This window comes from Pomacea canaliculata, linkage group LG11, assembly GCF_003073045.1.
Source record: "Pomacea canaliculata isolate SZHN2017 linkage group LG11, ASM307304v1, whole genome shotgun sequence".
NCBI classification, from domain to species: Eukaryota; Metazoa; Mollusca; class Gastropoda; order Architaenioglossa; family Ampullariidae; genus Pomacea; species Pomacea canaliculata.
The window spans coordinates 20,652,911-20,673,361 of NC_037600.1; the positions used below are offsets into that span (position 1 = coordinate 20,652,911).

The following is a 20,451-nucleotide window of genomic DNA, read 5'->3' on the forward strand; positions in this document are numbered from 1 at the left end:
ATTTACTTAGTCCCCGGGTTTTATCTGAAGAGGATTTATTTTAGATACTCTATCGTGGACTTAAAGACATTTTTGTCATTTTATGTTTGACTATGGGTGAGATATTTATGTCACTGTGTATTTAAAGTAAAGTAACTTATTTCTGTCACGAAGCGTCTCCCATATTAAGTTCGGTTAGTACATGCACATGGCATATCCCCGTCAAAGGTCGCCTGTTACCGGAGCAAATGGAAATAGTTACAAGAGGCCGCTAGCAAGTCATCCACACCTGAAGCCTCACGGTCCTCCCACATCTACCCTAACACATTTCATTTCCCTCTTCATATTCTCTAATTCCTTATTCCCCTACAGAGCGAACTCACATTAATAGGAAGACCTCTCTTCAATATTCAAAATAACAAAACAAATCTCTTTTCTCACAGCAAAATAACTTAGTGAAAGGAACCGTAAAAAACAGGAAATGAAAGAGTAATAATGTCGGCATAATTCACATTGTACTAATCAAAGTTAGATAAAATAATCGGTTATCTAAGACGCCATCTTAGCCCGCTTCTGACAGTTTCTTAACGCTCGAAACAGTCGCTGAGAGAAAGATGCTTTCACTGACACACACTGCTTTCAATATTCCGTGTAGACTGTCAGGTGTGGAGATGGCAACTGTTACTACTGTATTGATGCAGTCGGAGATGCTCATCCTGCTGTAAAAACAAAGGTCGCAGCCACCCGACCTTGTCAAGCACGCTGACATCGAGGTCTTTGTGCCTAATTTACTATTTTTGTCCAAACTTTCCTCTCTGTACTTTACACGAGTCCCGTTGCCAGTTATCACCAGTCACCAATACAGTAAGAAGCACCTATACTGGGTTCAGATCTCGTCTCGGGGTCGCGGCTTCTTTTCTGCATGTGTCATTACTTTTGCCGCCATGTGGTCTTAGCTGCTGCCTCGGCGTAAACCGCTTTGCCCTCTCACACCTGACAACATCGATAACATGTAGGAACTTTCGAGCGGCCTTTGGTGAGGAGATGTCAAAACATTCAAGAAGATCATCAAGAGTCACGTGATCTAAATGCTCTGAATATTTACCTCCTTTTCATGCCGCAATCAGCAGCAGTTGACACGGGAGATAAGAGGTTGCTAGCTGGAAAATGCAGCGTCACGTGACAAGAATCCTTTGTCCAAGATCACCGCTGTTCTATATTGTTTGTTGTATTATACATTGGACGTTTAGCTGATGATCTGACCCCACCTGGCTGTAGGGTCATGGTGATTGGAGATGTCAGACACTGTGCATCAACCATTTAGTTTGTCATCCTCTATCTACACAAACAACTAGGGTCAGCTCCATGATAATCTATAATAAATACACATGATTGAAGAGCTCTCTGCCCCTTTCTTGCTCGTATGTGACGGGATTTATGGACTCTACCTGTTGGATTGAGCTGCAGTAAGATGAAATGTATTTCTTATATAAGTACAGTTCACTCATCACGAACCTATACTCGTCCATCACCACACACAGAAACTTTAAAAAGGATGCTGTAACTTTTACTTTTCTTCTCACATCAAACAACACTCGATATTCTTTTCCAGTTTTTGATGGCATCAACTTTGCAGCCTGATTACTCGAGAAACAAACAAATTAGATGATATTCATATAATAAACACATTTTTAACATTAATGTCATCTCAAGCCAATGTGACGTATAGGCACACGTGATGCATAGTCTCGATAGAAGTCACGTGGGAAATACTTATGCAAACTACACTAACATGGTGACCACCGGGTTCCATCTCAGTTCCTGCTACCGTCCGTCTCGACCTTTACCACCGGCACTCCACACCATCATCGCTGGGCGATCGTCTGCTTGTTTTGTCAGTGAAGTTTTGAGAACAGAGTTTAGTCTGCTGTCTGTGTCTTGTCTTTCTTGTCTCCTCTATACTTTACTGCTTATGGCAAGCGCTAGGCCTGAAAAGGTGAACAAGTGAGGGATTTGTGAGTGATTGTCATAAGAGACATCAGAGATAGGCGTGAACACCATATACATCAAAAGCACAATTTGCAGTTCTTGGAGAAGGTCACGAATTCACATCTTAGGGAGATTTAGCTTACATCACAAGTGGCCCATACACACCACCATCACTATAATTCTTTGGTTTTCCAATTGTCAACACAAGCTCAATCATACACTCACATACTTCCTTTGTGTTTGAGATGATTTGTATTAAGTCACAATGTTACAGGCAGCTTTCAATATGCCCGCTCATTAAGGGAACTATGTCTTTACTACAGACTATCATAATAATCTTCTGGCGATTAGAAATAAACAGATGTTTCATAAAGGGAACGACTGGGACCTTAGTTACCAACAGTGATAGTAGAGTGGTATTGCAATGGTTTATATTCTACCTGATATAAGTGGGATGTAAGCCAATGTCCCGAGAACCACATCCAATCTCACAAATGTACTACAAGATTTCACGAATGCAATACAGTTTCGTTTTTTATTGCTAAAGCCGTAAAATTGAAGGTGATTACGCCAGGTATAAACAACTAATTTGTTTACCTTTGTCTGCCAGTGCCATCAAATTACTGCCAGTTGGCGGTGTCAGTCAGAAAAAAGCTCAAACATTTTACATGGGGAGGGACTATAGAACTGTAGCAGATGTCGCTGATTTTCTAAACTAAATGATGAGAATCGAAAATATAGAAGGACAATATCCATTACTCTACTCAGAAGGTCTTGATAGCTCATTAAGTAAAATATACCAATAGATTAACCTTTTGATAATATATTTTACCATCACTCATTGCGATGATCTGTGCGACTACTCACCGCTGTTCCCAGTGAAATACGCCGTCACATACTCTGTTCATTGTCTTGTCTACAAAGACAAAACACCGCGACTATATATTTGTATCATTAAAAACCTTAAAACCTGGCAGGTTTGAGGGAGCGGTTCTCCGCAATTTTTGTATTTTTATTAGTTTGCTGTGTTTTTGGTGCCCATTGGTTAGCCTGGTGCTTTTTTTTTCGTTTCGTCGTTGCTGTGCAAGACTATTTGACTTTGGTTTCTTCTGCGATTTCGGATTTTCTGTCGACTTCTGGTCTTCTCTGCATAACGGGTTTTTTTTTCCCTGAAGATCTTGAAGATCACACAAGTCAGTCCTTTGCTTTCAAAATGTGTTCATGCAGTTTTCCTCTGTTTTGTGATTTCATCATTGCTCTATTCTGCGTTGCTACTGTATGACGACACTATGACGACACTATGACGACACTATGGCTTTCCAAGCTGTAGATCTGAACTCAGGGCCGTTGAGATCCAGTACGGGCCCATGGCAGACGACTTGCTAAACTGCCTGATTGTACACCAGCAAGTCAGCCTTACCATTGACATCACCTTCCCACCATTGTGCAGATAACAAGACCCTGTTTTCCTGCTCTGTGAACACTGAGGACAGGCTGTTGCCACACGATATTTCAGATACAAGAGCTTTTCTCGGAGTTTGCTTCTATGGCGGACACTAACAGTCCTTTGCGCAGCTGCTACTAACACTGGCAGCTGAAAGTCTCAGCCGTTCCACAGAAAGAAGTGCAAACTATTTGTAGTTTTGTGTTATTTGTGGTTAATATGGGCGATCACTGTAGATCTAACGGTGATGACTCCAGATAACAAGGATCGATGACATCGGTACCATTTTGAGCATATACTGAGAACATCTTAAGACTATGAAGGAATATTATCATATTATACAATGACAAAGGGGATCGTCGCTTCACTTTCTTTACTACAACTCAAGTTCGCTGTGACAGTGAGTGAAGCACGCGAGAGCGATCGACATCAGCCTGTAGATCAGTCAGTTCGCAGAATGCAACACAAAGACACTTACATCATGCGGCTTGTAGATGTTGATCACAATCATCAGAGGGGGTCATCGTGCAGTTTGACAGTGTGGCCTGTATGGATCAGCTATATACAGGTCACAGAGATACGACCACAGTGCATGTAGCTCAGCACTCGTCAAGAGGACTGACGACTGTACTGCAGGGCCCAGCACCTGATGACCTTACCCTTCATTTTTCCTACACTGCCCATGTGATCATCTGTTTTTCCTTCTCCTGATTTGTGGACCTGTGTTTGTGAGTAGTGGTCATGCGCTTTGCAGCAGCAGATCGTTCGCTCACAACTGTGGTCCTTTTTTAGCCGTCCGATCGTTTGATTCTAACTTTCCTTTTGGTTTTCTGCAGCTGATAATGTGGATTATTTGGTGTACTTTTCTGTAACATTTCGGCGCATTGAGCGTTTCTCAAGGATTCGGATTTTGCGCGTTATAAGACTCATTCATTCATTCATTTCCTCCTTGCATGGTAAACACTTTAGTTATGAAAACCTTTATTGGACGGAGTAGGGGCGTGGCCTGTGGTAGTGTGATTGTGTGTGTGTGTGATAGTGTGTGTGTGTACGAGAAGGCGAAGCCAGTACGAGGGTTTGTGTCGTGAAACTCTAGGGGTAGGAGCACGTGGAGATGGTAGAGGCTATGATTGCCGTCACCCCGGCCTATCACACTCTCACTTGTCTGGTGTAGACAATTTTGAGCGGCCCTCGCAGATGTTTACTGTGGCACTTGTTTACGCATCCCACATGGAGTAGTGTAATATTGTCATGAACCAGCCTGGTTCAAGGCCAGAACAGCAGCTGAAGCGGGTGTAGATAATTACAGGTGGGCCGTGGTCAAAGGAAGCGGACAGCGAGAGGAAGCCTTTCTGTCCGTTTCTACTTGACAGGTCGCCGTGATTGATAGGGGCGATCGAGGCCAGAGTAGGGAGGTGTCAGGCACCAGCTTGGTTCAAGGCCACGACAGAGCCAACGCGGGTATAGATAATTACAGGTGGGCCGCGGTCAATGAAAGCGGACAGTGGAGGGAAGCCTCTCTGTTCGTTTTCATTGACTTGACAGGTCGCCTTGATTGATGGAGGCGATAGAGGCCCAGGGTAAGGGGGTGTAAGGTGTAGTAGTAGAGAATAGCGCGGTGGTCAGTAGTGGCCTTAGTACTAGAAAGATAGCGTTAGAACCGGGTAGGAGGGGTGGCGTGTAGTCACGTGCCCTCGTAGTATATAGTTAGGGTTAGATGGGTAGTCGAGGCCTTTCCCCAGAAACATCAGCAGAGACTACCATCTCTGAGCGTCGTATAATGTAAGCAGCAAGTCTGTAGGGGGCCCGTTCCACCGAACGTATCGCGCTACTTGCTGGCACTTACAGTCTGGAACCGTGAGAGTGAGAAAGGGGTCTCCGTCCTCGCAGACGTCAAGAAGGAGGTACACCGTCAGAACCGGCTACAGCAACTCTGCCACCCGTTGTCTGGGGCAACCGCTGGGGTAGTGATTGCTGTTCCTGTGTGCCTCTGGGGTCTTGGACGTCTGGAGCCGGTGCCGGACCACTGTCGCCTGAGATCGTCGCCGCATCTGCGTCCGTAGCCTGGGGCAACCAGAGGAGCAGCAATGCCAGTGAGCTAGGGACAGTGCGTCAGGAAACTCACTCTCAACGTCATCGCCATCGTCATTGCCAGGGGCAGCGGTGTGTGACTTGTCAACTCAGCCAGTAGTGACAGTAGTGTGCCAAGGCAGGTCTGTGGCTGTCCACTACTGGTTGTCTAGAGGCAGTCCATCGTGAACGACGCTGCCGTGAAGAACTATTCGAGACTGAAGAACTGTACGCTCCAGGGGGGAGCGTTCGTCATACGAAGATCCAGAGATTAGAAGGAAAGTGTGTTTGTTTCATTTTGTACTCTTTGCATTGTTGTGACTCGATGATAGTCTGCGTATTCATAGCCTCATATTGCGTCACGTGTCAACCTAATTTGCTTTGTTAATTTTCTTATTAGACTAGGTGTTGAAAAACTATAATTAGTATTTTGGGGGAAAAAATGGTGTAAGGTATTTTTTAAGGACAAGCAGATGCTGAGAGAAAAATCACAAAGATATCAAGACATAGTTATAAGGCTAATTTCATTAAGAAACTGTCAGGAGCGGGCTACGATGGCGTCTTAGATAACCGATGATTTTATCAGACGTCAGCTCGCTGCTTTCATCTTCCCCTGTGATGCCACGCGTCTGCACGTCAGACAACGCACTGTATGCTCATTACCGTTGTAACGACTAGAGGGAAGATCATTTTGTGAAGAATAGTAAAGAGAGGAAGAGGTCTTTTGGTTTGTTGACTGCATTTTCTAGAGACTTGATTTTTAATTGATTGTAGTTTTGTTTCTTTACTGTTAGTAGATTTCTGTCAGCTTTTCTGTCACTGCTATAAGCTGTTCTGTCTTCCTGTATTTTCTTCTTTGTACCCTTTCTTAGACACTGCTAGTCACTTTTTGTCTGTACACGCTTTATGAAATAATGTATCAAAGGGAGAAGCATACCCTATTGTGTTGTAGCAAGTTATGTTACTAACCGTTTCTCTTATTTATTATCTTATTATCTCTTGAATAGGCTGTCTTTCCTACATACCTTTGTTGATTACTATTTGTTGTCACTTTTCACACTGTGTCTATTGTACTTTATGTGTTCATGCATGCCAGACACACTAACCTAGTTTTAGTCTAAAGCTTTGAGTTATCGCTTCCATTTGTGTATGTTTCTGCGAATGATATTTGCCAAATATTTTATTATGAATTTTTAAAAATATTTTAAGTAGAAAATATTTTGCTGATTTAAATTAATATGATTTAGAAATATTATACAAGAAAGACTCACGAAACTTCTCGTTGTTGCATGTGCTTAATAGGTGGATACAAATGCTGCGATTCTTGTTATTTCTTCTGTGCGTGTCTCGTGTCCTGGCGAAGGATACAGAAAGGTAAAACGTGTTGACTCTTCTTGACTTTTAGCTTACAATACATGCAAAAGGTTTACCAATCATTAACAAAATGAAATGCGTAATCATTTGTCAGTCGTCAAAATAATATGTAAATAATGACAAATATTAAAATAAGAATTGTTTAAGTGACATGTTTCACCATAGTCTATTGTCTCACACTGCTTGCTTCACTTCCCGGAGCGCCCGGTCTTTCTGTTTGTTTGTTTTTATGTATGTTAACATTGAATCTTTTACTTGAGGTATCATGTGATGTCTGATGTGCTATGTAATGGTAACACTGGCAGACAAACAATTTAATGAAAAGGATTAATTAAGATGTGTTGTAGTGCGTGATATTGAGGGCATACAGTCGCCAGCGAAATGTCTTATGAGCATCAGTCCCTAACATGTAATAAAGTATTGCAACTGCAATAGTTTGGGGCGCTAGTGAGGTGGTCCTGCACAGGCCAACTCCTTGATGCTCGTGAGTCAGTTCTTTCTCTGGCAACACTGGCATCGACCCCTTCTAAGGTACCTTGAAGGACAGATTTTGACATAGAGTCGTGTCGGGTCACGTGGCCAGACCTCACCAGCTCACGTGACTTGACTATTGCAAGAAGAGCTTCCTGCTGTCCTACGAGTGCTGCAACCGAGATTCGTACCAAGTCATTATTTGTATGTTCCCTGTACAAAATCACCAGTAGTCCTCTCAGCCACATGTTCTCATATTCTCCTCTCCTTATCGGCAAGCAGAGTACATGTTGCACATTTGTAATGCAAGGTTGGTACTACAAGGGACCTGTAGAGATTTTAGTATTAAACCTAATTTTATGAGTGCACCAGACCAACCATTTCCGCTTCTGTTGTTGCGGATACCTTTGGTGGAGCTGTAGAAGGTGGCGTCTAAGTACTTAAAGCTTCCTAACTCTTCAAACGGCATCCCGGTCATCTAGATGTCTGCTTTACCGTGCTAGTCTCCATTGTGTGTTCAAACTGTCTGTATGTCTCATGGTAAGATCTTTGTTAGTGACTGGTATCAGTAGCACGCAAAGCGTGTATTATACAATATCAATATACCATATGGTCTCTTATTGTGAAAGAGGAGTTAAAATATTAAACATTATTGTAAAAGGAACATACAGCCCTAATGAGACAATAATTAAAAAAAATCTATGGTCTAAAAATTCATAAGGTATATGTTTGACAATCATGGATCTGAGGAAGTCCTAGTTTTTTGGGGGGAGTTGGGGGTGTTAAAGTAAAAAAAAAATTAATACTAATGAATTATTAATAATTTTAAAACGTAATAATTCTAGATGCCAAGGGAAAGACTGCGAGATAAAGACCTGGCACAATAAAAACTGCAGGACAAACGACGATTGCAATCAGCCACTTGCCGTTTGCTATGAAAATCAGTGTCGGTGTGACCCAGGGTACTACTACACCACAAACGATACGTGTACTAGCAGTGAGTAGACAATGGTTCTGTGTGGTATGCTTGACCGCAACAAACTTGACTTTATTCTCGGCTTGTTAAAGTTAAGGAAGGAAGAGGTTTTATATGATTTTCGCATTCTTTAAGGAATAAATTGTAAAACAATGTAGCCGCATTTAGATAGACTGAAAAAAGTAAGAACGAATAAAAGATAACAAGTGGACCGACAAATAAAATTAGAAATTTTTTAACTTGATTGTGGATGTTGTTCGAAATCAAAATATAGAAGAAGTAACTTCAACTTAAAAAGTATGTAAATTATTGCTTACCACAGTTGTTTATATTAGCATGCAGCACAGGCGAGTTGCAGAGCAACTTTACAGAGTATCCTGACAGCGCTATACGTGGAAACCACCTTGATCGCATTAATGGAATCAGTCTGGAATACTGCAAGGGCAGGTGCCAGACCCTTAGGCGTTGCCTCACCTTTGATTTTAAAGGTTTGTATGATAGTAGACTAAAATTATCTTAGAGATGGCAGGTGACTGTGTACTCTAGAACTGCTAAAGTCTGCTTCATGTGTGCTGCCCTGTGTTCTATATATAGAACTTTATCATGAAAATCAACGAAAACCACGTTAAAAATGGGAACAATGTTGAAATATTTAGTCTCTTTATATTTGTATACGCATACATAAATAAAACAAAAAACATTTTTAGAGCATACTTAACGCCCCATAATCTACAAACAATTTTTTGAATGCAAAAGGTACTTAATACATTTAGTTGTGATAAAACAAAGTGTGTGAAATTGCATTGACTTATAAATCGCTCGTGTGGTAATTAACTTAAGATAGATGTTTGCTTTCTTTAGGAAGAAAGTGTAAAGGTAAAATGACGCTAAACCCACGACTATTTAGTTACTACTGCAGTGGAGTGTGAATGTACTAGACAACATATAAAGAGATAAACTCCTGTATTTACTAGAGACTTCCACTTTAATTCTGACCGAATAAAAATAAGAAATGGCTCAATCGTCCACCAATACATTTGTTTTCTTTGCTGTACTGGCCTGAAATGATGTTCAAAAATTTGCAGGTGCGCTAGCATAAAGAAATAAATAATAATGTTATGAACCGCTGCTAATTTAAAATTGCTACCTGCACAGTTTGTGGTACCAAGCCCTGCACACAATAACTTACTTTTACTTTTTAAGGTCACGGAATATTTACTTAGTGTGCAGCTAAACAATACAACTCTTCTGTTCTACTTCTATGCGCACCTATCCATCATTGAATCTTTTCAATTTGAACTGTAGTCACACCTCATCCTTGAGCAATACTAACACAGTCCACATCATGTTTGTCATTTGTCAACCACTCCTTTCTCCACTTTTTCCGTTTATTGCTTCTTCCCTCCTCGTGCTTCTCTGCTGACTACCGACACTTGTAGTTCTTGTTCTCTGATTCTTCCTTTCGTTTCGTACATTAGTTATTATGAGTCATCAGTCATCTTCATCATTCTGTTCCTTTGCTGTCCGTGTCTTCTTCTGTCAATCGCTAAGACCATGTCACTTTGGAGCGGGAGTGTGAGCTATGCAAACACAAATTTATTATTATTTATTCTTCATTCAGCTATCTTGCAACTTATGTTTATCTATCTTGGCACTCCATGCATACAATTGTACTTGCATAAACCTTGAATGGCAAGTGATTTATGTAAATCAGAAACAAATATCGTGACTTTTTAAAGTCTCAAGCTCAAATACAACGATCTAGAAATGTATAGAACTTAGATAGTGGGTATCTTATCTGATATCTCATATTTATAAAAGAGAATGCTATCTGTGAAAATACACTGCCATTTGTGGGAAAATGTATTCTCATCGTAATCATAGATAAGTGCCTAGACCTCTTCAGCACGCCCTGCAGCTCCAGATTCTGAGAAGAAGACATCCAGGACTCTAGTATCAGGACTGTGGACTGACAAAACTGGTGGAGTACAGCAAACCCGCTTTATAATTATTGTAAAACTAGTGTGTGACAGGCACGCTCCTCGCAAGACAACAGTAAATAATTACAAATATACAACTACGTACCGCGCATTCTGCTGAAAACGTTTAAGTAATAGAATAACCTTTCGGGAAAAGTTCAGATAATTTGCTTTAAGCCTTCCTTGTTCAAAATGTCTTGCATCATGTTCAGTTATGTCTCTCTCTCTCTAACTGCTGTGCCAGCCAATGGAGGTCAATGTCGGTTTCATAATGTCACCGCTCGTGAGGCTCCCTCAGACTGGTCTCCTAAGACGAGTACAGGCTGGACCCACTACCAGAGATCCTGCAAGTCCACTTTGGCCACAGACGACAACTGGTACAACTTACTGTGTAATAGCAGGATCAACTGTCCAGACCCGAACAGCGACTGCTTGTCAGGCAGATGCTTCTGTCAATTAGGCTTCAACTTTAATGAAGCCATGAAGAAGTGTGTTACAAGTAAGTGAGAAGCTGTAGAATGATGAGTAGTACTCACCTTGTCCCCAAACGTTGTATACCGTCAGTTTGTCTGTTTCTTACAGTCAAGATACCCTCGTAAGTTGTTTAAAGTAATTATTTTCATCAAACAACTGTCAGATCAATGTTTGTTCTAACATTTCAGATTTAAAAAGTGTGGCATTCACTGTTTATTCATATGCACGAGCTAACGGTTTTCTTCCTTTCTAATAATTGTAAAATAGCAATTAACCTAAGATACATTGGTTTTAGGGTTAATACACTGCACCACAGAGGGTAATGTATCGATGAAAAACATTGCAGCTGCCATTACCCCATATCTTTGTGTCGAGACGACGTGAAAGTCATTACTAACTGTCACTTTATTACTTGAGAAAAAAACTGAGTGTAAAGGTTAGAGGAGGAAGTGGCTGTGAAGATGAGAAGGCAGAAGGGACATTAAACCGGAGGAATAAGAATATGTACACATGGCAGTCAGATTTTTGTAGACATAGAACTAGAATTGTTTGTGGCTAGTGTTACCAGCGGTCACAAGTTTGACTGTCTTGTAGGCGTGCTAAAGACTTGGCACAATGCAAGTTGCGGGACAGACGACGACTGCGATGAGCCACACGGCGTGTGCTACAAACGTGTCTGTCGGTGTCACCCCGGGTACTACTACACCACACAGGATACGTGTACTAGCAGTGAGTAGACAATGGTTCTGTGTGGTGTGCTTGACGGAAGAAACTCGACTTTGTTCTCGGCTTGTTAAAGTTAGGGATGGAAGAGCTTTTATATTATTTTCGCATTCTTAAAGAAATAAAGTGTAAAACAATATAACGCAGGGATGCACAACATACGGCCCGCGGGCCATATCCGGCCCTCGACGCGGTGCCATCCGGCCCGCGAAACTTCTGCCCACAGTGCAGGAAATGGGCATGTTAGTAATAGTAGAAGACCTTAAAAAAACGAAAAAAAAAAAAAGGGAAGAGAAGTATTTATCCCCACGTAGGGGCGTTTCCCAATCTTTTTTTGCGATGGACGTACATTTCGATTCAGTGCTCCGACTTGGTGTCTGTACGATGAGGCCGGACATTCAGAAGTTGGTTTCGGGAAAACAACTTCAAATATCCCACTAATTACTACATAATTAATGGTAAGTACAACTTGTTTCTAATAAAAAAAAAATGTATCTGCTCTATTTTTTTTTCTTTTTTGTATTTTTGCGGTGAAGTGGCCCGCGACACGGCTGTCCGAAATGGATATGGCCCGCGACACGGTTGTCCGAAGTAGATATGGCCCGCAGGCCGAAAAAGGTTGGGCATCACTGATATAACGCATTTAGACAGACTGATTAAAAGGAAGAAAGAAAGAAAAAAAATTATTAGGAATTGATTGACTTGATTGTGGATGTCGTTCGAAATTCATTAAAATATAGAAGAAGTAACTTCAACTTAAAAAGTATGTAAATAATTGCTTACCACAGTTGTTTATATTAGCATGCAGCACAGGCGAGTTGCAGAGCAACTTTACAGAGTATCCAGACAGCGCTCTACGTGGAAATCTCCTTGATGTCATCAATGGAATCAGTGTGGAAGACTGCAAGGGCAAGTGCCAGGCTGACAATCGTTGCCTCACCTTTGATTTCAAAGGTTTGTATGGGAAAAAGCCTTGAAACATTGATATACTATATACCACACTGAGAAAAAGACATCCAGCACTCTGGCATCAAGACTATTCAATGACAAAACTGGGGGAGCATAGCAGGAATGGACAAAACATTTCACTTTATAATTATTGTAAAACTAGTGTGTGACAGGCATGCTCCCAGCAAGAGAACAGTAAAGAATTACAAATATACAACTACGTACCGCGCCTTTTGTTGAATACCTTTAAGTAATAGAATAACCTTTCGGGAAATGTTCAGATAACTTGCTTTCAGTCTTCTTTGTTCAAAATGTTTTCCGTCATGTTCAGTTCTGTCTCTTTCTCTACCTACCGTGCCAGCCCATGGAGGTCTCTGTCGGCTTCATAATGTGACAGCTCATGAGTCTCCGTCAGACTGGTATCCTAAGAGGAGTAAAGGCTGGACACACTACCAGAGATCCTGCAAGTCTACTTTTGCGTCACACGATAACTGGTACAACTTACTGTGTAACAGTGGGATCGATTGTTATGACCGAAACAGCGACTGCTTGTCAGGCAGATGCTTTTGTCAGTCAGGCTTCAAGTTCAATGAAGCCGAGATGGAGTGTCGTGCTCCAAGTAAGTGAGAAGTAGTAGAATGATGAGTAGTTTTCAGTTTGTCCCCAAACGTTGTATACCGTCAGTTTGTCTGTTTCTTACAGTCAAGATACTCTAGTAAGTTATTTAAAGTAATTATTTTCATTCAACAACTGTCAGATCAATGTTTACATAATATTTCGGATTTGTAGCATTCACTGTTTATTCATGTCTACGGGCTAACGGTTTTCTTCCTTTCTAATAATTGTAAGATGGCAATTAACCTAACATACATTGGTTTAAGGGTTAATGTACTGGTACACCACAGAGTGGAATGTATCGCTGCAGAAGATTGCAGCTGCCACTACCCCATATCTTTGTTGTCGAGACTACGTGAAAGTTGTACTAACTGTCACTTTATTATTTGAGAAAAAAACTGAATGTAAAGGTTAGAGGAGGAAGTACCTATTAAGATGAGGAGGCAGAAGTGACATTAAAGCGGAGGAATAAGAATATGTACACATGGCAGTCAGACACTCGTAGACACAGAGCTAGAATTGTTTGTGGCTAGTGTTACCAGCGGTCACAAGTGTGACTGTCTTGTAGGCGAGCTGAAGACCTGGCACAATACAAGTTGCGGGACAGACGACGACTGCGATGAGCCACACGGTGTGTGCTACAAACGTGTCTGTCGGTGTCACCCCGGGTACTACTACACCACACAGGATACGTGTACTAGCAGTGAGTAGACAATGGTTCTGTGTGGTGTGAATGACCGGAAGAAACTCGACTTTGTTCTCGACTTGTTAAAGTTAGGGACGGAAGAGCTTTTATATGATTATCGCATTCTTAAAGAAATAAATTGTAATAGAGTATAGCCGCAGTTAGATAGACTGAATAAAAGGCAGAAAAAATGAAAGGGAACACTTTGGCGGAAAAAAAGCTAGAAATTTGTTTACTTGATTGTGGATGTTTTTTGAAATGCGTCAAAATGTCTAACATTTAACTTGGTCTTAACCAGTATGTAAATAATTGCTTACGCAGTTGTTTATATTAGCATGCAGCAGAGGCGAGTTGCAGAGCAACTTTACAGAGTATCCAGACAGCGCTCTACGTGGAAACCACCTTGCTAGCTCGGATAGAGTCAGTGTGGATGTCTGCAAGGGCAGGTGCCTGGCCGACAATCGTTGCCTCACTTTTGACTTCAAAGGTGTGTATGGGGAAAGCTTGAAACATTGGTATACTAATGATGTTAGAGTTGGAAGGTTACTTGTGTACTCTAGAACTGCTCAAAGTTCTGCTTCACGTGTCTTGCGCTTTCTATTTAATAGCACTTTATCATGAAAATCAGCGGAAATCCTGTAAAGAAGCGGAAATGTTGAAATATTTAGTCTCTATATATTTTTATCATTTGTAGATGCCTACATAATAAACAGTACGAAAAACAGTTTCAGAGCATACTGAGCGCCCCATAATCTACAACCTTTTTTTAATCAAAAGGTCCATATATCATTTAGTTGTGATAAAACGAAGTATGTGAAATTTCATGAATGTATAACAATGCTCATGCGCTTAAATAACTTTTGATAGTGTTTGCTTTTTTAGGAAAGAAAGTGTAAAGGTAAAATCACACTGAACACACGACTATTGAGGTACTACTGCAGTCGAGTGTGAATGTACTACACCTCACATAAAGAGATAAACTCCTGTGTTTACTAGAGACTTCCACTTTAATTATGACGGAATAAAAGTAAGAATTGGAAGAATAGCTCAATCGTCCACCAATCAACTTGTTTTCTTTGGTGTAGTGGCCTGAAATGATGGTCAAACATTTGCATGTGCATAAAGAAATAAAGAACAATGGTATGAACCGATGCCAATATAAATTGCTACCTGCACAGTTTGTGGCACTCAGTCCTGAACACAATGACTGACTTTTTGAGGTCACGGAATGTTTACTTCGTGTGCAGCTAGACAATACAACTCTTCTGTTCTACTTCTATGCGCACCTATCCATCATTGAATCTTTTCAATTTGCACTGAAGTCACACCTCATCCGTGAGCAATACTAACACAGTCCACATCATGCTTGTCCATTTCAAATCACTCCTCCACTTTTCCGGTTTATTGCTTCTTCCCTACTCGACTTCTTCTGCTGAAATCCGACACTCTTTGTTGTTGTTGTTGTCTGATTTCCCTTTCGTTTCGTACATTAGTTTTTATGAGTCATCAGTCATCTTCATCATTCTGTTCCTTTGCTGTCCGTGTCTCCTTCTTCTTTCAATCGCTAAGACCACGCTACTTTGGTACGTGAATATGAGCTAAGAAAATCACACATTTATTATTGGCTATTTTTTCTAAAGCCATCTTTAACTATATCTTGGCACTCCTTGCATGTTCTTGCATGGACATTGAATGACAAGTGGTTTATGTAAACTAGAAACAAGTATCGTAACTACTTAAAGTCTTTAACTCAAATACAACGATCTAGAAATATATAGAACTTGGATAGTGTGTAACTTGTCACACTTATCTCATATTTCTAAGGGCAATGCTATTTAGGAAACTACACTGTCATTTGTGGGAAAGTGTGTTCTCATCGCTAATCTTTAATAAGTGCCCAGACCTCCTCAGCACGCCCTGCAGCTCAGGACACTGAGAAAAAGACATCCAGGACTCTAGCATGAGGACTATTCAATGACAAAACTGGTGGAGTACAGCAGGAATGGAAGAAAAAAAACCAGCTTTATAATTATTATAAAACTAGTGTGTGACAAGCATGCTCCTAGCAACAAAAGTACAGAATTACGAATATACAACTACGTTCCGCGCCTTTTACTGAATACATTTAAGTAACAGAATAACCTTTCGGGAAACGTTCAGATAACTTGCTTTCAGTCTTTTTTTGTGTAAAATGTTTTGCATTCTGTTTAGTTATATATCTCTCTCTTCCTCCCGTGCCAGGCCATGGAGGTCTCTGTCGACTTCATCATGTGACAGCTCTTGAGTCTTCCTCCGACTGGTCTCCTAAGACGAGTAAAGGCTGGACCCACTACCAGAGATCCTGCAAGTCCCCTTTTGCATCAAACGATACCTGGTACAACTTACTGTGTGACAGTAAGATCGCCTGTCCAGACCGAAACAGCGACTGCTTGTCAGGCAGATGCATGTGCCATTCAGGCTTCAAGTTCAATGAAGCCACGAAGAAGTGTGTTGTTACAAGTAAGTGAGAAGTAGCAGAATTATGAGTAGTACTCACCTTGTCCATAAAGATTGTAAAACATCAGTTTGTCTGTTTCTCACAGTAAAGGTAATCTAGTAAGTTATTTAAAGTAATTATTTTCATCCAACAACTGTCAGATCAATGTTTATATAATATTTCGGATTTAAAAAGTGTAGCATTCAATGTTTATTCATGTCCACGAGCTAATGGTGTTCTTCCTTTCTAAAAATTGTAAGATGGCTATTATCCTAGGATACTTTGGTTTAATGGTTAATACACTGTAGCACCACAGAGTGGAATGTATCGCTGAAGAACATTGCAGCTGCCACTACCCCATATCTTTGTTGTCGAGACTACGTGAAAGTCGTTACTAACTGTCACTTTATTACTTGAGAAAAAAACTAAATGTAAAGGCTAGAGGAGGAAGTGGCTGTGAAGATGAGGAGGCAAAAGTGACAATAAAACGGAGGAATAAGAATATGTACACATGGCAGTCAGACACTCGTAGACACAGAGCTAGAATTGTTTGTGGCTAGTGTTACCAGCGGTCACAAGTTTGACTGTCTTGTAGGCGAGCTAAAGACCTGGCACAATACAAGCTGCGGGACAGACGACGACTGCGATGAGCCACACGGTGTGTGCTACAAACACCTGTGTCGGTGTCACCCCGGGTACTACTATACCACACAGGATACGTGTACTAGCAGTGAGTAGACAATGGTTCTGTGTGGTGTGAATGACCGGAAGAAACTCGACTTTGTTCTCGGCTTGTTAAAATTAGGGATGGAAGAGCTTTTATATGATTTTCGCATTATTAAAGAAATAAATTGTGAAACAATATAGCCGCATTTAGATAGACTGAAGAAAAGGAAGAAAGAATGAAAGGAAAAACTGTGGTCGAAAAAAAATTTAGAAATTTATTCAGTTGATTGTGGATGTTGTTTAAAATGCGTCAAAATGTATAACATTTAACTTTGTCTTAACAAGTATGTAAATAATTGCTTACCACAGTTGTTTATATTAGCATGCAGCAGAGGCGAGTGCAGAGCAACTTTACAGAGTATCCAGACAGCGCTCTACGTGGAAACCACCTTGCTAGCTCGGATGGAGTCAGTGTGGATGTCTGCAAGGGCAGGTGCCTGGCCGACAATCGTTGCCTCACCTTTGACTTCAAAGGTGTGTATGGGGAAAAAGCCTTGAAACATTGGTATACTACAATGATTTTTGAGTTGGAAGGTTACTGTGTACTCTAGAACTGCTAAAGTCTGCTTCACGTGTCTTGCGCTGTTCTATTAATAGCACTTTATCATGAAAATCAGCGGAAATCCTGTAAAAGAAGCGGGAACAATGTTGAAATATTTAGTCTCTATATATTTTTATCATTTGTAGATGCATACATAATAAACAGTACGAAAAACAGTTTCAGAGCATACTGAGCGCCCCATAATCTACAACCTTTTTTTAAATCAAAAGGTCCATATATCATTTAGTTGTGATAAAACGAAGTATGTGAAATTTCATGAATTATAACAATGCTCATGCGTTAAATAACTTTTGATAGTAGTTTGCTTTGTTTAGGAAGAAAGTGTAAAGGTAAAATCACACTGAACACACGACTATTGAGGTACTACTGCAGTCGAGTGTGAATGTACTACACCTCACATAAAGAGATAAACTCCTGTGTTTACTAGAGACTTCCACTTTAATTATGACCGAATAAAAGTAAGAATTGGAAGAATAGCTCAATCGTCCACCAATCAACTTGTTTTCTTTGGTGTAGTGGCCTGAAATGATGGTCAAACATTTGCATGTGCATAAAGAAATAAAGAACAATGGTATGAACCGATGCCAATATAAATTGCTACCTGCACAGTTTGTGGCACTCAGTCCTGCACACAATGACTGACTTTTTGAGGTCACGGAATGTTTACTTCGTGTGCAGCTAGACAATACAACTCTTCTGTTCTACTTCTATGCGCACCTATCCATCATTGAATCTTTTCAATTTGCACTGAAGTCACACCTCATCCGTGAGCAATACTAACACAGTCCACATCATGCTTGTCCATTTCAAATCACTCCTCCACTTTTTCGGTTTATTGCTTCTTCCCTACTCGACTTCTTCTGCTGAAATCCGACACTCTTTGTTGTTGTTGTTGTTGTCTGATTTCCCTTTCGTTTCGTACATTAGTTTTTATGAGTCATCAGTCATCTTCATCATTCTGTTCCTTTGCGTTCCGTGTCTCCTTCTTCTTTCAATCGCTAAGACCACGCTACTTTGGTACGTGAATATGAGCTAAGAAAATCACACATTTATTATTGGCGATTTTTTCTAAAGCTATCTTTAACTATATCTTGGCACTCCTTGCATGTTCTTGCATGGACATTGAATGACAAGTGGTTTATGTAAAATAGAAACAAGTATCGTAACTACTTAAAGTCTTTAACTCAAATACAACGATCTAGAAATATATAGAACTTGGATAGTGTGTAACTTGTCACACTTATCTCATTTTTCTAAAGGCAATGCTATTTAGGAAACTACACTGTCATTTGTGGGAAAGTGTGTTCTCATCGCTAATCTTTGATAAGTGCCCAGACCTCCTCAGCACGCCCTGCAGCTCTGGACACTGATAAAAAGACATCCAGGACTCGAGCATGAGGACTATTCAATGACAAAACTGGTGGATTACAGCAGAAATGGAAGAAAAAAACAGCTTTATAATTATTATAAAACTAGTGTGTGACAAGCATGCTCCTAGCAACAAAAGTACAGAATTACAAATATACAACTACGTACCGCGCATTTTACTGAATTCCTTTAAGGAATAGAATAACCTTTCGGTAAATGTTCAGATAACTTCCTTTCATTCTTCATTATTAAAAATGTTTTGCATCATGTTCACTTATATATCTCTCCCTACCTCTTGTGCCAGCCCATGGAGGTCTCTGTCGGCTTCATAATGTGACAGCTCATGAGTCTCTTTCACACTGGTTTCCTAAGACGAGTAAAGGCTGGACACACTACCAGAGATCCTGCAAGTCCACATTCGCCTCACACCGTACCTGGTACAACTTATTGTGTCACAGCGGGATCGATTGTCCTGACACAAACAGCGACTGCTTGTCAGGCAGATGCTTCTGTCATTCAAGCTTCAAGTTCAATGAAGCCACGAAGAAGTGTGTTGTTACAAGTAAGTGAGAAGTAGCAGAATTATGAGTAGTACTCACCTTGTCCATAAAGATTGTAAAACATCAGTTTGTCTGTTTCTTACAGTAAAGATAATCTAGTAAGTTGTTTAAAGTAATTATTTTCATCCAACAACTGTCAGATCAATGTTTACATAATATTTCGGATTAAAAAATGTAGCATTCAATGTTTATTCATGTCCACGAGCTAATGGTTTTCTTCCCTTCTAAAAATTGTAAGATGGCAATTAACCTAAGATACATTGGGTTAAGGATTAATACCCTGGCGCACTACAGAGGGAAATGTATCGCTGAAGAACATTGCAGCGGCCACTACCCCATTTCTTTGTTGTCAAGACTACATGAAAGTCGTTAATATCTCTCACTTTATTACTAGAGAAAAAAAACTGAATGCAAAGGTTAGAGGAGGAAGTACCTATTAAGATGAGAAGGCAGAAGTGACATTAAAGCGGAGGAATAGAGATATTACACATGGCAGTCAGACACTCGTAGACACAGAGCTAGAATTGTTTGTGGCTAGTGTTATTAGCGGTCAGCAAGTGTGACTGTCTTGTAGGCGAGCTGAAGACCTGGCACAATACAAGTTGCGGGACAGACGACGACTGCGATGAGCCACACGGTGTGTGCTACAAACGTGTCTGTCGGTGTGACCCCGGGTACTACTACACCACACAGGATACGTGCACTAACAGTGAGTAGACAATGGTTCTGTGTGGTGTGAATACCGAAGAAACTCGCTTTGTTCTCGGCTTGTTAAATTAGGACGGAAGAGCTTTTATATGATTTCGATTCTTAAAGAATAATTTAATAGGTAGCCGCTTTAGATGCTGAAGAAAGGGAAGAGATGAAAGCAAACTCTGTGGTCGAAAAAAAAAGTTATCAAATTTAATTTGTTGATTGTCGATGTTTTTTAATATGCGTTCAATGTATAAATTTACTTGGTCTTAACAAAGTATGTAAATAAATTGCTTACCACAGTTGTTCTTTTATTAAAAAAAGATGTAGAGGCGAGTG

At 40.5% G+C, this 20,451-nt stretch overlaps 1 protein-coding gene across 8 annotated transcripts in view; it reads left to right on the forward strand.

The window, feature by feature from the left end:
* The window catches only part of LOC112575506 (multiple epidermal growth factor-like domains protein 11), a 36,845-nt gene extending 17,500 nt beyond the window's left edge, over positions 1-19,345 (forward strand). For 3 of the 8 annotated variants that reach the window (XM_025257418.1, XM_025257419.1, XM_025257416.1), the window contains 13 exons: positions 6,785-6,856; positions 8,173-8,324; positions 8,639-8,791; positions 10,527-10,781; positions 11,351-11,485; positions 12,281-12,433; positions 12,759-13,046; positions 13,611-13,745; positions 14,062-14,214; positions 15,969-16,226; positions 16,799-16,933; positions 17,252-17,403; positions 19,164-19,345. In XM_025257418.1, coding sequence (XP_025113203.1) covers positions 6,795-6,856; positions 8,173-8,324; positions 8,639-8,791; positions 10,527-10,781; positions 11,351-11,485; positions 12,281-12,433; positions 12,759-13,046; positions 13,611-13,745; positions 14,062-14,214; positions 15,969-16,226; positions 16,799-16,933; positions 17,252-17,403; positions 19,164-19,196 — 2,064 coding nt within the window. In that variant the 5' untranslated portion in view covers positions 6,785-6,794 and the 3' untranslated portion in view covers positions 19,197-19,345. Of the gene's footprint in view, positions 1-4,280; positions 6,210-6,784; positions 6,857-8,172; positions 8,325-8,638; positions 8,792-10,526; positions 10,782-11,350; positions 11,486-12,280; positions 12,434-12,758; positions 13,047-13,610; positions 13,746-14,061; positions 14,215-15,968; positions 16,227-16,798; positions 16,934-17,251; positions 17,404-19,163 lie in introns of those variants that run through there. The other 5 variants (XM_025257420.1, XM_025257417.1, XM_025257423.1 and 2 more) reach the window with 5 other exon arrangements.
* Positions 19,346-20,451: the final 1,106 nt, after the last annotated feature.